The sequence below is a fragment of the Protomyctophum parallelum genome (genome assembly GCF_964188405.1).
Source record: "Protomyctophum parallelum genome assembly, chromosome: 10".
NCBI classification, from domain to species: domain Eukaryota; kingdom Metazoa; phylum Chordata; class Actinopteri; order Myctophiformes; family Myctophidae; genus Protomyctophum; species Protomyctophum parallelum.
The window spans coordinates 3637540-3655106 of record NC_139704.1 but is presented as its reverse complement, the minus strand read 5'-3'; the positions used below and the strand labels follow the sequence as shown (position 1 = coordinate 3655106).

At 43.3% G+C, this 17567-nt stretch overlaps 1 protein-coding gene across 1 annotated transcript in view; it reads left to right on the top strand.

The window, feature by feature from the left end:
• Positions 1-252: 252 nt before the first annotated feature.
• The window catches only part of LOC310865294 (1-phosphatidylinositol 4,5-bisphosphate phosphodiesterase beta-1-like), a gene marked incomplete at its 5' end in the record, with an annotated part of 55195 nt that continues 37880 nt past the window's right edge, over positions 253-17567 (top strand). Inside the window, 9 exons of the mRNA XM_083774319.1 lie at positions 253-351; positions 7857-7934; positions 9580-9648; positions 12785-12925; positions 13840-13919; positions 15252-15305; positions 15729-15804; positions 16342-16442; positions 17242-17405. Of these exons, the coding sequence (XP_083630445.1) occupies positions 253-351; positions 7857-7934; positions 9580-9648; positions 12785-12925; positions 13840-13919; positions 15252-15305; positions 15729-15804; positions 16342-16442; positions 17242-17405 (862 nt within the window). The remainder of the gene's footprint in view (positions 352-7856; positions 7935-9579; positions 9649-12784; positions 12926-13839; positions 13920-15251; positions 15306-15728; positions 15805-16341; positions 16443-17241; positions 17406-17567) is intronic.

Sequence of the window (17567 nt, the reverse complement as noted above, 5' to 3'; positions counted from 1 at the left end):
TTTCCAGACAACAAGTGGGAAGATGTGAGAGGCTGCAGATCCACCCTGACAACCTGCACGTCTCTGCCGTTCCTGCTGGACTTCTGCGGAGTTGGTGGTGTTCACCGGAGACGATGATCCACATGCCCGCTGCGCTTTGCGTTTGAGCACCTGTGTGTGTGTGTGTGTGTGTGTGTGTGTGTGTGTGTGTGTGTGTGTGTGTGTGTGTGTGTGTGTGTGTGTGTGTGTGTGTGTGTGTGTGTGCGTGCAGCCATGGCCAGCGGGCAGCCAGGGGTCCATGCCTTGAAGCTGCAGCCTCCTGACGTCTCCTCCACGCTGAAGAGCGGCAGCAACTTCATCAAATGGGACGAGGTATACTTCCTATTTTTCTAAAGTCTAAAACTTCTTATGTCTCATATAGTCCTGCTGCGTCCTATTTGCTAAAGTCCTACCACTCCTTATTTCCATTTCCTGTATACTGTACATACTGTAGGTTTTTCCTGCTTTTATTGATTTGCAGAGGAAAATGAGGAAGGGTCTATATTATGTGTCTGTGTGTGTGTGTGTGTGTGTGTGTGTGTGTGTGTGTGTGTGTGAGTGTGAGTGTGAGTGTGAGTGTGAGTGTGAGTGTGAGTGTGAGTGTGAGTGTGAGTGTGAGTGTGAGTGAGAGAGAGAGATATAAATACTGAAATGCCAGCAGTAATTCAGGAATAGTGAGGCAAGAGGAATGAAAGAAGACATGGTCTATATTCTGTTTGATGGTTGCTTTCCTTATCCTGTAAAGCTGTCATCATATAGAACACTTTAACCCATTCTGACCTGAGATCAGATTCTAAAAATGTCAGTCGATTTTTCAAAAATAGCAGACCTACAAGCTCGTATCGCGCCACTCGGTGGCGCGATATGAGCTTGTAGATCTGCTATTTTTCAATAGCTAAAGCATAACATGATGCTAATACCAAAATGGGTGCCCGTTCAGAATGGGTTAATTACAGATGTGACTACATATTTGATGTGGTTCGACCAATTTGCCAACACCATGAATGGTCGGTGTGGAGTCAGACTAGCCTTTTACAGTTTGTTCTACAATAGTAGTATTGTTTCTTGTCTGTCGTAACAGGTTGGTCAGGAAGGTCAACAGGTAGTTGGTAGTGTTTATATATGTAATCCTAGGCCGACTGTTTGCCGCGTCACCTCCCAATGTATGAATGAATGAACCATTGTAAAGCGCTTTGAGCACTTGGAAAAGCGCTATAAAAATGCAATTCATTATGGAATCCTGAGGGTTCCATTAACTCTGACAATGTGATTTGTCTATGGAGGGAGTTGAGCTTCCTCTGCTTTGCCTCTTTTGTCTGTAGATGCTCAGCTTAAACAAAATAAAGGTTCCAGGTGGTCCCCAGCTAAATGATGGAAGAGTTCCTTATACTGTAGATATTTAACACTTGAGAGTGTAAAATTAAACAATTATTGTTAAATATCTGCATTACTTAATTTACAATGTCTACACAATTAAAGAATGTAGAAGAATTATTATTTTGTTCAACGTTTGCCTGTAATCTCTCCTATGGTACCACACCAATACCGCATGGAAACAAAATATTCTATCTTTGAGATGCTAATTCTCATGAAATGGTGGCCCGCGCTCCGCGGCTTAAGGCTCATACATAGTCTGGATTTTCGGTGGTTAAGTGACCACCGAACTACAACATGACGTCACAAGCCGCTGTGGTGTGTCTGCACAAGAATTTGACAAGCAACTCCAACCACCGCCACCGCTCCAGCCCTTCTCTCTGTTTTTACTCACCACCGCTCAACGTTATTTCAGCTCCGGTGGTCAGCTCACCACCGGAGCGGTGGTCACCTCACCACCGAAATGTAGCTATTGTATATGTTAGAACACCAACTATTCTGGAGGGAACGTTCTGGAGCATTCGCATTCAGAAATCGGGTCCAGAAGGAAACGACAACTGACCAACCTAGTTCCAACTCAGGTCCGTTTAAGGATTACATAATCTCCCTAATCGCAATTATCTAAATTATTTGAGATAATAGCAATAGGCTCTACAGAATAACTCTTCCTACTTCCAGGCCCCTTCCCTAATTCCTTCATTATGTCTTACAGATGACACTAATGAAGGCTCTGTTCCATTCTGGTCAAACAGAGTCAGGGTGCTGCTAATGTGCATGTTTGCTCACTGGAAACACTCTGCTACACCAGTGGGTCTCAAAGGTGTCCTTGAGTGGGTTCCAAATTGCCCTGTACGGGTGTGTAACTCTTGAGAGTGTACAACAAATTTGTACACTCTCAGAGTTATGGGGGTCCATGAAATTAAAACGTTTGAGAACCACTGTACACTAAATGGAACAGAGCCTTAATTAGTAGGCCTATCATGGGTAACACCTACAGTAGTAGTTTCCATGTTGAAAAATGTTCATGCATTTTCAAACATCTCCGGACATTGATGCGATCACAGACTTGGTACAACCATTATCAAGCTAAAGGCAATATCATTATACAAACATCAAAGATACAAAGAAGAAGTGGCAAGCATGTGAATCCCAAAGATCACTAACATCACAGCTGTTCTTATGGTATAAAGCAATGATTCAAGGAGCTTGTAAAAGTGTATTCTTTGTTTTAATAATAATAATAATAATACAAAAATACACGTTTTATTGGAGGTGTGTGTGTGTGTGTGTGTGTGTGTGTGTGTGCGTGTGCGTGTGCGTGTGCGTGTGTGCGTGTGCGTGTGCGTGTGTGCGTGTGCGTGTGCGTGTGTGCGTGCGTGTGCTCACAGAGCATTGATAAGAAACGTGCTGTCAAGTTGCTATGGTAACTGGTCTGGTTATCACCACCTAAACAGATGAGGCGTGCGTGCGTGCGTGCGTGCGTGCGTGCGTGTGTGATGAACTTGTGTGTGTGTCATTGTCATTTTAGAAGTGTGTTTGCAAGAGTGTACAGAGCACTATACAATATTTGTGAGTGACATTCCAGCGTGTGCATGGAATGCCATCGCAGCACATCATATTTGTGTGTGTGTGTGCGTGTGTGTGTGACTGTGTGTGTGTGTGTGTGTGTGTGTGTGTGTGTATGTGTGTGCGCGTGTGCGTGCGTGCATGCGGCCAATTCACCCTTTTTCAGCCTTCTGATTGGTCTCTGACTGACTAACCAGCAGGCTCTTCTGCTCTTCTGAATTGTGTCATTGTGTAGACGTCTTGCAAATTAAGCAATGCAGATGTTTATCAATAATTTAACTCTTGAGAGAGCGTAAAATGAAACCAAGCTGTTCCAGAGCGTGGGGGTCACCCCTGGATCTTATAGTCTCGTTTTGTTAACCTCCAAGAGTGCCTTAATTGTCAGCGGACCTCTCTCCCTCTCAGAGCCCTAACTGGGGAGTAAGGTTCCACAAAGTTCCGAAAAAGGAGGAGCAAGCCGCATGCACGTAAAGATTTAAAAACAAATCAAAGGACCTTAAAGTGAACTCTAAAATATAGACAGCAGGGGAGCCAATGGAGCGGGAGTTATTTATGGTCACACGTTTCTGTGCCAGTGAGTAGGCGGGCTGCACATGCCGCATTTTGCACCAGCTGCAATCGCAGACTGCTTTATTATGTGTTTGTGTACTCATTTTGTGTGTCTTTGGGTAATAATTGAATTTCGACAAAATTGTTACTTGTGTGCTCCAGGTTGCATTCTTAAACCCATTCTGACCGGGCACCCATTTTGGTGTTGGCATCATGTTATGCTTTAGCTATTGAAAAATAGCAGATCTACAAGCTCATATCGCGCCACCGAGTGGCGCGATACGAGCTTGTAGGTCTGCTATTTTTGAAAAAAATCGAAGAACGACTGACATTTTTAGAATCTGATCTCGGGTCAGAATGGGTTCATCAGACCAGTGTGTGTCCAGTGGAAAACCTCGTATGAATCTGATCTCAGGTCAGAATGGGTACATGGTGCTAGATTAGTTCTGCCTTTGTTACAGTTAATCACATCACCTGTATAGTGGGAATCACAGACTTAATTCAATATTAATTGATTTTGTCATATCTCGCAGCAGCTTTACGCATAGGTTTCCTTTATTATATAGTTATGTAAACAAAGCAGATTCATAGTCTGCAAATACAAATACTGAATATCTCAAATCCTGGCTCATATACAGTACATACTATACGAGCCAGATCGTTTTAAACGTTTTAAGTTGATCCCAGACCTTTTTTAGCCCCGAGACCCAAAGGAGAAATTGGATGTCTTCCTGAGAACCAAACTGGTGAAATAGGCAGATCTACACGCTCACAACGTGTCGAGATGGGACACGTTGTGAGCGTGTATATAGATCGGGAAATACATATATTGTAGCTCTATTCAGTTATCTAATTCTCTAATAAAGCATTCTTTGCAATCAGGTGGGCCTGAAACTTTGTAACAGCCCATTAGAGAAAACATGATCCCTAAACTCAGTATCTTCTTTAATGACTCGAATAAGAAAACAAATCCCCATTATATTTTTTCAATCATGCCTCTAACCAAAGCCTTGTTATTGCTTTCATTATTGTCGTATTTGCATGCGGGCAGAAACCTCTCATCTCCATTTCAACTTGTTATGTTTTTTTTGTAATTTAAATGCTTTACATCATACTAAACACAAAAGTAGCCCAAAATAGCAGTTCACTTGTTGCTCAGCTATTTTTGGGATAAATGTGGGTTATATAAATATTGCAATGAAATGTATTACCAAGAGCTTTCGTCTAAATTATAACTACATTGGATCCACTTAAAGTAACCATTCCACACGACAGAAAGCGACTATTATCGTTGCTGTCTGGCAGAAACCTCTTTTGTTTGGTAAATGAATGCCCTATACTTGCCGTACTTACTTACCATACTAACTACAAGTAAGACGCGCAAACGCGGGAAGCGAACGCAGCTCGTAAATGGCAATAACAACAATTAGAATAAATTACATACTTTTTTATGGTTTTCTTTTTAAAGTTCTCTTTTTTGTGTTTTTTTAAGATTTTATTTTTAAGTTAAGTTTTTGGAAGTTAAGTGTTTTTAAAGTTTTTTTTAAAGTTCAGTTTTTTTGTGTTTTTTAAAGTTTTTAAGATTTTATTTTGAAGTTAAGTTTTTTTGAAGTTAAGTGTTTTTAAAGTTATTTTTTTAAGTTAAGTTTTTTGTGTTTTTTTAAGATTTTATTTTTATGTTAAGTTTTTTGAAGTTAAGTGTTTTTAAAGTTTTTTTTAAGTTAAGTTTTTTTGTGTTTTAAGTTTTTAAGATTTTATTTTTAAGTTAAGTTTTTTGAAGTTAAGTGTTTTTAAAGTTTTATTTTTAAGTTAAGTTTTTTTGAAGTTAAGTGTTTTTAAAGTTTTTTTTTTTAAGTTAAGTTTTTTCTTTCTCATTTTAAGTGAAGTTTTTTTTTAAGTGAAGTTTTTTTTAAAGTTGTGTGTGTGTGTGTGTGTGTGTGTGTGTGAGTGCGTGCGTGCGTGCGTGCGTGTGTGTGTTTTGTGTGATACAGCTGCGCCCTCTGGTGGCGGGCGGGTGGTGTAACAGCGGGACAGACAGACACACACACACAGACAGACAGACATGATCTGCAGGGTCTCATAGTTAGTGCTCACTGCTTCGCAAAACAACAAAAGCATCAAAAGTAGCAGATCTAAAGCTTGTGTATGATTGTATCTGCTACTTGGTGGTTGTACCCTGGACGCGTTTTTCGGAAAACCGACGGAAAAACGCAGCTAAAAAAACTCCGAAAATGTGTCCAGTGTGCACAGGGACCTTTACCGTTTTGGACATCTGTGGTTTCCACCCGACAGAGACAATTTGTTAAAGGGTCCCACATGGGTTCATAATTACTGAGTCCTCCTTTATTGAGCCGAGTGACTTTTCCTCTGTTTGGATTCGATTACAGTGTTCTCTGGAGCCTGTAATGTAATTGTTTTTATGCTTGGCTTAATTCGCTTTTCCTTCTCAACACTTTTTATTTCAGAAAAGTGTAGCACCCACGGGTAAACATTACAAGCATAATAGTGCAATCAGTGGCGTGCACAGACATTTAGAGGGGCAGGTGCTCAAGTGAAAAAAAGGGCACCTTGTGCAGCGCATTTTGGTGCTTAAGCTATTGAAAAATAGCAGATCTACAAGCTCATAGCTTGTAGAAGCTATGAGCTTGTAGGTCTGCTATTTTTTTTTTATCGAAGAACCACTGACATAGAAACATAACTTTAGATTGTGGGGTCCTAAATAATATAGTAGAAGCGTTTTTTTATCAAGATTTGATCAATGTCACCATGGTCCACACACTACAAATTAAGAAAAAAAATAAACCTTTTTTTCTTTTTCTTTTTTTTTAAGAGCACATTGCCAAAAAGGGCAGGGGGTGCTCTAGCACCCCCTAGTGTCTATCTGTGCACGCCACTGGATATCCTCATATCCCCCATACTATACCCAGGTTGAAATAAACCAAAACATCATCATCCTTCCACTGTCGTCCAGATCCTCGATGCCACGTCTTTCCATCGGGTCCCGTCGGCCATTGAAGTTCTTGGAATGTCAGTCCACAAGTGTCCCGGGTGATTGTGTCAGGATATGTATGAGGCTGGATCAGTTCACCATAGATCTGCTCTTTGGTTAGATGAATTTTCCAGAAGTTGCTTTTTAACTTCCTTAATGTGTGATCCATCCATTGATGGATCCTCATTTTCTTGGAAAGCTACCATACAGCGATTTGTGTAAGTCTGGCCCCTCTCAATTGTGGGAGGACCTCACGGCTGAAATGTGACTCGACAGTAAGTGGTCATGGTTCGATCCCTACCCCGGAGAGCCCGCTCCACTCACGGCTCAAGGTCGAACCACAGTGGAAACTAGAACTGCACTCTGTCGAGTGCATACTTGCTTGTTGCACACTAGTAGGCCATAAATGGCCTACTAGTGCGCAAGCAGAGCGTGCAAGTACTTTCGACCGCTACCAACTGTCAAATCTCAGTAATGACTACTTGTGCCTGATACGGCAGTGGTGCCAGATTACATACATGTATACACAGGAGCATTACCTTTAATCCTCCCAACACTAAAACATATCGTCATTACGTCACCATCGAAAACCAATTACACTCTGGCATTGGGTCCTTTAATCCACATCTTTATTACATTGGCAACGTTTTCTATGATGACATTGTTTTTTTTTTTTTTTTGCGGCTTACGCCTTTTATTGATTTTTGAAGGGACAGACAGTAGGCTGACACGGGAGAGAGATGGGGGGATGACATGCAGTAAAGGCCGTGTCGGGTCCGGGAGTCGAACCTGCGGCACACTGCGACTGGATTACCAGTCCGGTGCCCAGACCGTTACGCTACGGCCTGGGCCCTATGATGACATTGTTGTCAGTTTAAATCATTTTAAGCCGCCAGTAAAGTAATCTATATTATCTATTCTATCTATTCTGCACATCACGGCAAAGTCCTGATTTCACCCATGGCTGGTTACCGTGGCAACAATGTAACAGTTTGAAGTCGTCATGACAACTGGACAGAAGTTACTGTGCGTGCGTGTGTTCATGCTTGTGAGTCATTATGGTCATATTTTAACCCATTCTGACCGGGCACCCATTTTGGTGTCGGCATCATGTTATGCTTTAGCTATTGAAAAATAGCAGATCTACAAGCTCGTATCGCGCCACCGAGTGGCGCGATACGAGCTTGTAGGTCTGCTATTTTTTGAAAAATCGAAGAGCGACTGACATTTCTAGAATCTGATCTCAGGTCAGAATGGGTTCATCAGACCAGTGTGTGTCCGGCGGAAACCTCGTGTGAATCTGATCTCAGGTCAGATTGGGTTAATCTCTTTGGCATGTCTTTCTTTGCTCTCTCTCTAGGATCTCTCTACAGTGACTCCAGTCACGCTGTGTGTGGATCCACATGGATTCTACCTGTACTGGACAGACCAGAACAAGGTTACACACACACACACACACACACACACACACACACACACACACACACACACACACACACACACACACACACACACACACACACACACACACACACACACACACACACACACACACACACACACACACACACACACACACACACACACACACACACACACACATGCATGCATGCATGCACAAGCACACTAACTATCCTATATCTGATTGTATTAAGCAACATTGAGACAATTTTTACTATTATTGAGACTGCCATTTTTCGGATAATGTTCCCCTGCATCACACAAATATTTGGCGGACCCCTGCAGTTACTCTGAGGACCCCCCCGGGGGGTACCGGACCCACTGTTGACAACCCACTATGTCCTGACCTAGACAGCTGGCCCACTTTACTCTAAACACACTACGCACGCACGCACGCGCACACACACACACACACACACACACACACACACACACACACACACACACACACACACACACACACACACACACACACACACACACACACACACACCCTCACGCACACACACCTCCTGTCTCCGTCCAGGTGGGCTCAAAATCCCCAGCAGGAAACGGGATGTAGCATTTAACCCCCACCATTAATTCACTTCCAGCCGAGTGAGTGAGTGCTCGCTCGGCACGGTGTGTGCATTTAAGCGCACATGCACTAATTAAGCCCAAACCACACCAGTTGCAACTCCTTGCAACAAAACCATTTTAAGGTCAACCACACTAATGCAACTCCTTTTTTTTAATATATATATATATATATATTTTGTTTTTATTTTCAATTATTCGCAAAATACACAGACCACCCGTCCTAATGCAACTCCTCGAGTTGCAAAAGGCATGGTGGAAGGAAGCGCTTCTGATCAGAATCAGCATTTATTGTCACATTATTTTACAGTTGGAAATAAGTGCGTGATGAAAACTGAATGAAAAATAAATAAAAACCAGGTTGTGAGGACTAAAACTATATGTACTAAATGTACTGACAATTTCGTCAACAGATGAACAGGGGGGACTAGTGGACAAAGAGGCGCAGTAGAACTAAAAGACACGTCATTTTATCCCATTCTGACCTGAGATCAGATTCATACGAGGTTTCCACTGGACACACACTGGTCTGATGAACCCATTCTGACCTGAGATCAGATTCTAAAAATGTCAGTCGTTCTTCGATTTTTCAAAAAATAGCAGACCTACAAGCTCGTATCGCGCCACTCGGTGGCGCGATATGAGCTTGTAGATCTGCTATTTTTAAATAGCTAAAGCATAACGTAATTCTAACACCAAAATGGGTTCCCGTATAGAATGGGTTATGTTTGGTTGCGCTCGGGGTGTTCCAATAGCAGATCTACAAGTTCACAATGTGTGAACTTCAGCATGCAAACCAAGGGTAAAATCACGCATTACGATGCCATCAAGGCACCACCAAAAAAAAGGCATTTACTATTTAGTCGACTAAAACTAGACTAAAAAACTTTTCTTATGACTAATTCAATATTAATAAAACTAAATTTAGTCAAAAAAGCGCCTCCTCCGCTCATGAAACACTTTCTGTGTGTGTGTGTGTGTGTGTGTGTGTGTGTGTGTGTGTGTGTGTGTGTGTGTGTGTGCGCGTGCGCGCGTGCGTGATTCAGGAGACAGAACTGTTGGACCTGACTCTGGTGAAAGATGTCAGAACTGGAAGGAGCACCCGGCCACCCAAGGTATTCCTCAATGTGACCTTTATGCATCAATTAACCCATTCTGACCCGAGATCAGATTCATACGAGGTTTCCACTGGACACACACTGGTCTGATTAACCCATTCTGACCTGAGATCAGATTCTAAAAAAATGTCAGTCGTTCTTCGATTTTTCTAAAAATAGCAGACCTACAAGCTCGTAGCGCGCCACTCGGTGGCGCGCTATGAGCTTGTAGATCTGCTATTTTTCAATAGCTAAAGCATAACATGATGCTAACACCAAAATGGGTTCCCACTTTCACACTTTTAGACCATATCCGTGGTCATCATATGGACAACAATGAATGGACGCCAAAGAAAATGGGCAAAATTCAAAAGTCCATACAAATATATTTTTTAATCACCTCCTGAAAAGGAAAACGTGCTGCGTGATGACGTGTCGAGGCCCACGTCAATGAAAGCCAATGAAAATGAAGCTCACCAGTTTAATTCCCATTGCTTCATTGTCCTCCAACACAGCTGGTTTTGATTAAAGAACTACTCCGTTTTAAATCTCATTCAAGATGACATCCAGACGGTGTATTACTCGTTTTAAATTCAACCATCACGCTAAAATAATGTATATAGGTTGTGTATATGTTAGAAATAATCCCCTGGCTCTGTCACTTTGTTTACAAACGACACTGCACGTGAGAGGAAGTCACGGATTTAAAACCCCATAGCCTGGAGGGACGCGACGCTCTCATTAGTTCGGAAACCTCGGAGCCAGGGTCTCATGGTCGCAGCCTACGTATTTCCTGTAGGCGGAGACGACACACCTGCGGTGTATGAAAGTCTAGGTGAACCCAATTGCAGACTCAAACACAGAGGCACGTTCAAAGTTCAAAGACAAAAGATTTATTTCCAGCCCAGAGCACAACAAAAAAGCAAAAGCAGGCAAAAGGTCCAAACAAAGTATAGGCAAACTTTATGTAGGCGTAGGCTGGTAGTGATGAGGCAAAGTCCAAGGCACAGGTTCTGGAGCAAGAGAAACACAGCAGGTTACTTGAGGATCTGACAAACACTGAAGTGCAGAGCAGAGCTTAATTAGGGCTCCACCAGATTACTAAAGGGCTGCAGCTGAGGAGCCGCACCCCTGTCTACAGTCTCCCAATCACAACAGGATTAGGCATTATGTGGATGGCACTGGCATGTGAGCCAATGTAACAGCACCCCCTCCTCTACGGGCGCCACCTGGCGCACGACCAGGCTTGTCAGGGTGCTGGGCATAGAAGTCCCTGATACGAGTTCGGTCCATTTTTTGAAAAATCGAAGAACGACTGACATTTTTAGAATCTGATCTCGGGTCAGAATGGGTTAATCAGACCAGTGTGTGTCCAGTGGAAACCTCGTATGAATCTGATCTCAGGTCAGAATGGGTTCATCAGACCAGTGTGTGTCCAGTGGAAACCTCGTATGAATCTGATCTCAGGTCAGAATGGGTTAAAGGAAATGCAACATAAGACCTGAGGTCTGTTGTTTGCATGTAAAAGGCACAAAACACATAAATACTGAGGAGACTATGCTGCTGAACACCCCAAGCCCCACCCAGATAATAAAATAGATATGTTCTCCTTCATATCCCAATTTGATTATTAGCCAATTCCCCTGCCTGTGTCTACGAGTGATCCCTGATAATCCCCACAGTAGGTCATTGGGAGGGTGAATATAGCCTCACCAGCATCTTTCCACCTGACAGTGAAGGGTCTCACTAGGGGGCCATAAAGCATGTGGAGGTACACTGACCTGAGATCAGATTCATACGAGGTTTCCACTGGGACACACACTGGTCTGATTAACCCATTCTGACCTGAGATCAGATTCTAAAAAATGTCAGTCGTTCTTCGATTTTTTTCAAAAATAGCAGACCTACAAGCTCGTATCGCGCCACTCGGTGGCGGATATGAGCTTGTAGATCTGCTATTTTTCAACAGCTAAAGCATAACATGATGCTAACACCAAAATGGGTTCCCGTTCAGAATGGGTTAATGCAGCGATATATCAACTCTTCCTCCCCAATCGGCTTCCGATCTATTCTTTCAAAAAATAGATGAATAACAAAGAATAAGTAAACCGTAAGTCCAGTCCGCCGATCGAATGTAACCCCTAATTATTACAGTATAATTATAATAACACCATCGATCCAAGTATAACTCTTGCATGGTTTAGTATTGTAAATGTGTCTCAGTCTAGTATCAGTACATGAGGCAGTACATCTGCCACTGCCACACACCCCAAGCACAAAAGGTCTGTTTGTCCTTAAAAAATAACGAAAATGTGTCTCAAATCTTTTAATGTATATTCTTGCACAGCGAACGTTTTTAACTCCTATCTTTGCTTCTGGGCGGTCCCTGGAACAGCATAGGGCCCCCTCAGGGGTAGAGTGACCGGATGGGAACCGCAAGGTTGCCAGTTCGAACCCGGGCTCCCCCAGTGTCACTGTCAAAGTGTCCTTGAGCAAGACGTGGGCGACTGTGGCTCAGGAGGTAGAGCAGGTCGTCCAATGATCCATGGGTCGGCGTTTCGAATCCCGGCTCCTCCTGTCTACATGTCGAATTGTCCTTGGGCAAGACTCTGAACCCCAAATTGCTCCCGATGTGCTGGTTGGTACCTTGCATGGCTTCCGCCGCAATCGGTGTATGAATGGGTGAATGTAATGCACAATCTATGTAAAGCGCCTTGGATAAAGGCACTATATAAATGCACCATTTACCATTTACCAAGACACTGAACCCCTAATTGCTCCCGATGTGCTGGTTGGTGCCTTGCATGGGTTCCTCCGGCATTGGTGTGTGAATGTGTGTGTGTGTGAATGGGTGAATGTAATGCACAATCTATGTAAAGCGCCTTGGATAAAGACGCTAATATAAACGCACCATTTACCAATGGGTTAAGGTCTACCTGACCTCTACTTTGTCGTCTATGTCTATGGATGTATCACTCTGACTCTCCTCTCATCCAATAGGAAGCTTCTGACTCTCCTCTCATCCAATAGGAAGCTTCTGACTCTCGACCTCATCCAATAGGAATTAGGAAGCCAAGCTGCTAATCACTGACTCCCCTCTCGTCCAATAGGAAGCCAAGCTGCTGTCTCGCTTGACTCTCCTCTTGTCCAATAGGAAGCCAAGCTGCGGGAGCTTCTGGATGCGGGCAGCCTGGTTGGTCGTCTGGAGAACCGCATGGTCACCGTGGTTACGGCCTCGGACCTGGTCAACGTCACCCTGATCAACTTCATCGCTGCACAGGAGGACGACGCCAAGGTCAAGTAACATTTACTATAACACAGGAGGACGAGGCCAAGGTCAAGTAACATTTACTATAACACAGGATGACGACGCCAAGGTCAAGTTACATTTACTATAACACAGGAGGACGAGGCCAAGGTCAAGTAACATTTACTATAACACAGGATGACGACGCCAAGGTCAAGTTACATTTACTATAACACAGGAGGACGAGGCCAAGGTCAAGTTACATTTACTATAACACAGGAGGACGACGCCAAGGTCAAGTTACATTTACTATAACACAGGAGGACGAGGCCAAGGTCAAGTTACATTTACTTAACCCATTCTGACCTGAGATCAGATTCATACGAGGTTTCCGCCGGACACACACTGGTCTGATTAACCCATTCTGACCTGAGATCAGATTAAAAAAATGTCAGCTCGTAGCGCGCCACTCGGTGGCGCGATATGAGCTTGTAGATCTGCTATTTTGTCAATAGCTAAAGCATAACATGATGCTGACACCAAAATGGGTTCCCGTTCAGAATGGGTTAAGTGCTGTACTTAAGTCGTGTACTTAAGTACTATTGTGAGGCATTTGTATTTTACTCGACTGCTTTCCATTTCCAATCATTTTTAGTTTTACAGTTTTACTTCTACTCCACTAGCAAATATTGTACTTTTATTACAGTACAATTTATGCAAAAACGTACTAGTTAGTTTGTAGATTTTGATTATTATTACAAAACATACTGTACACGAACACCACCATAACCATTACTACTTCAGCTCTATAGAATATACATAGAATATACATTTCGGGCCAATAGCTGATCTACAAGCTCACTGTGTGTGTGTGTGTGTGTGTGTGTGTGTGTGTGTGTGTGTGTGTGTGTGTGTGTGTGTGTGTGGTGTGTGTGTGTGTGTGTTATCATTGTGTATTGTAGGTGTGGTGTGAAGAGCTGTTCTCGCTGGCTTCTAACCTTCTGAGCCACAATCTGAACAGAGACCAGAGTCTGCTCAAAGCGTGAGTACGCATGCACACACACACACACACACACACACACACACACACACACACACACACACCCACACACCTACTGACTTTTTTATTTTTATTGATAGAGGGATAGATGAAAGTAGGCTGACAGGAAATGGGGAGAGAGATGGGGGGGGACGGGGGGGGACGGGGGGGGGACACGCAGGAAAGGCCGTCGGGGTCGGGAGTCGAACCCGCGGCACACTGCCAGACTGGATTACGCCAGCCGTAATCTTGGCGCGCTACGAGGTTGTAGGTCTGCTTTTTTTTTTTAAATCGAAGAACGACTGACATTTTTTAGAATCTGATCTCAGGTCAGAATGGGTTAAATCAGACCAGTGTGTGTCCAGTGGAAACCTCGTATGAATCTGATCTCAGGTCAGAATGGGTTAATCAGACCAGTGTGTGTCCAGTGGAAACCTCGTATGAATCTGATCTCAGGTCAGAATGGGTTAATTGTCATGAAGACAAAATTGGGGAGAAAAAGGGGTAAAAATAATTGGCTACTCAAAGAGGGAGAGAGAGAGAGAGAGAGAGAGAGAGAGAGAGAGAGAGAGAGCTGCTGTCCATGGTTCCATAGTAAGTGTAGCTTCTGTCCATGGTCCTGAAGTAAGTGTAGCTGCAGCTGCTGCCCACTAGGGGGCCTGTGGTCCCTCGTAGTTATATTGATAGACCTGTATGTGCCCCTCGGCCGCCATGCGACTTGAGAACCTAATAATACCCGTTGATGTCAGTCCCTTGAACGTTTGTGCCAGGCTTGTTACAGATCAGAGAAACGGTCCACAGTGGACCCACCCTCTTTATCCCATTCTGACCTGAGATCAGATTCTAAAAATGTCTTCTACATCCTGACGGTTTTCTGAAAAAGCTATGTTTCTATGTCAGTCGTTCTTCGATTAAAAAAAAATAGCAGACCTACAAGCTCGTAGCGCGCCACTCGGTGGCGCGCTATGAGCTTGTAGATCTGCTGTTTTTTAATAGCTAAAGCATAACGTAATGCTAACACCAAAATGGGTGCCCGCCCAAAATGGGTTAAATAGGATAAAATATATTCAACAAATAAATTATTTTATTATATAAAGTATTATATTATATATAATATCCATTCCTCCAAATAACTACAATAATTATAATGCAATGTTTATTATTATCAAATGATCTGAATTATGGATACTTGTACGGGGCTTTACTTTATACTTTTATGATTTTTGTTACATGGCCTAAAAGGCAAACGGAAATGTATTTTTTAATTTATCTGTTCCCATGTTGAAATTAATTGTTATTCTTATGACAACTTAACAAATTTTGTTTGTATTCCAGGTATGTGAAGTTAACTCTCCAGCCAAACCCAGAGGGGAAGATTCCAGTCAAGAAGTAAGTTTGTGTTCACCACTGCCTCCTAGAGCACAACATTTTCATGTGAAAGGGCCCCATGTTCTATGTATTTAGCCCAGTGACAGCACATTTTGATTTAGTTTTAGTCATAGTCTTTTGAATAATAAAATGAAATACCATTTAGTTTTGCGCAACATGGGAGTGCACCCAAGTATACAATCACTTGTCTTTTAGTTCTACTGCATCTCTTCTCCACTGGTCCCTCCCTAACATTTAGTCTATATATTCTTTGTATTGACAGAATTGTCAGTATATTTAGTCACACTTTTAGTCATTGTAGCTTTTTTTGTTTAGTTTTCGTCTGTGAAAAAGTAGTCGACTAACATTCTTTGTCATAGTTTTAGTCGAAAAATGGACACTGGTTCGTTAGTAACGCTGTGTGCTCATTATGACTCGTTGCAGCATCGTTCGTCTGTTCTCCTCAGACAGGAAGAGAGTGGAGACTGCCCTGGAGAGCTGTAGACTGCCCTACGGACGGGTATGTTAGCATTATAAACCCTAACGCTAACACTGGAGAGCTGTAGACTGCCCTACGGACGGGTATGTTAGCATTATAAACCCTAACGCTAACACTGGAGAGCTGTAGACTGCCCTACGGACGGGTATGTTAGCATTATAAACCCTAACGCTAACACTGGAGAGCTGTAGACTGCCCTACGGACGGGTATGTTAGCATTATAAACCCTAACGCTAACCCTGGAGAGCAGTAGACTGCCATACGGACGGGTATGTTAGCATTATAAACCCTAACCCTGGAGAGCTGTAGACTGCCCCACGGACGGGTATGTTAGCATTATAAACCCTCTCAAACATTTTTTGGCTCAGGTCATCCCTGTAAATAACCTTTTCATCTACGTCATCTGAGTTACATTGTTACTTAGATGTCACAACATTTGAACCCTAGCATCCCTATTCTGGGGGGAACATTAGCCCTAGAACAACAGTATTTCATTATTTTTTTATCGTATTATTCCCTATGTTTCTTACTGTAGTTGACATGTTGTGTATGTGACAGGGTGACAGTATTAAAGTTGAAGACTTCTCTCCGGAGGCCTACAGGAGCTTTCTGGACTGTCTGTGTCCTCGACCTGAGCTCAACGGCGTCTTTAAGCTGCAGTAAGTTCATTTTGTTAGGGCTGTGTGTGTGTGTGTGTGTGTGTGTGTGTGTGTGTGTGTGTGTGTGTGTGTGTGTGTGTGTGTGTGTGTGTGTGTCTCTACTTCCTATTGTTTAAGCTGTGTATATCTTTTATATTTTGACTCAAGTACTGGGGTTGAGTACTTTGACTACCTTCTCTTCTCTTCTCTTCTCTTCTCTTCTCTTCTCTTCTCTTCTCTTCTCTTCTCTTCTCTTCTCTTCTCTTCTCTTCTCTTCTCTTCTCTTCTCTTCTCTTCTCTTCTCTTCTCTTCTCTTCTCTTCTCTTCTCTTCTCTCCTCTCCTCTCCTCTCCTCTCCTCTCCTCTCCTCTCCTCTCCTCTCCTCTCCTCTCCTCTCCTCTCCTCTCCTCTCCTCTCCTCTCCTCTCCTCTCCTCTCCTCTCCTCTCCTCTCCTCTCCTCTCCTCTCCCCTCCCCTCTCCTCTCCTCTCTTCTCTAGGATTCTTCGTCCTATGTTTTTTTTCTTCAGTTTTGTGGAATAGATTCAGTGGAATTGTCAGTTCTGGTTGAGTGAAGATCTTCATCATAGGATTGTAGTATTTATTGACCCGTGCTGTCCTGTTCTGTCCTGTTCTGTCCTGTTCTGTCCTGTCCTGTTCTCGTGCAGTCATGGATTAAAGGAAAACAAAATCTTTAATCTTAAAATAACGAATAACCGGAAATAGCCAATGTACATGAAGCTTCTTCAGGTGCATGACATGCTTCCATAGGAGACAGCATGACCTCTATGCTCCATTGTGGTTGGTTGTGTTGTGTCCTGCAGGGGAGGTGACGACGGCATGCTGTCAATAGACCAGATGACAGAGTTCATCAACTGTAAACAGAGAGACCCTCGTCTGAACGAGATACTCTACCCTCCCCTGAGACCTGCGCAGACCCACGCTCTGATGGAGAGACACCAGCAGGACACAGCACTGTTGAAGCAAGGTGCACACGCACGCACGCACACACACACACGCACGCACGCACACACACACACTACACACACACACACACACACACACACACACACACACACACACACACACACACACACTACACACACACACACACACACACACACACACACACACACACACTACACACGCA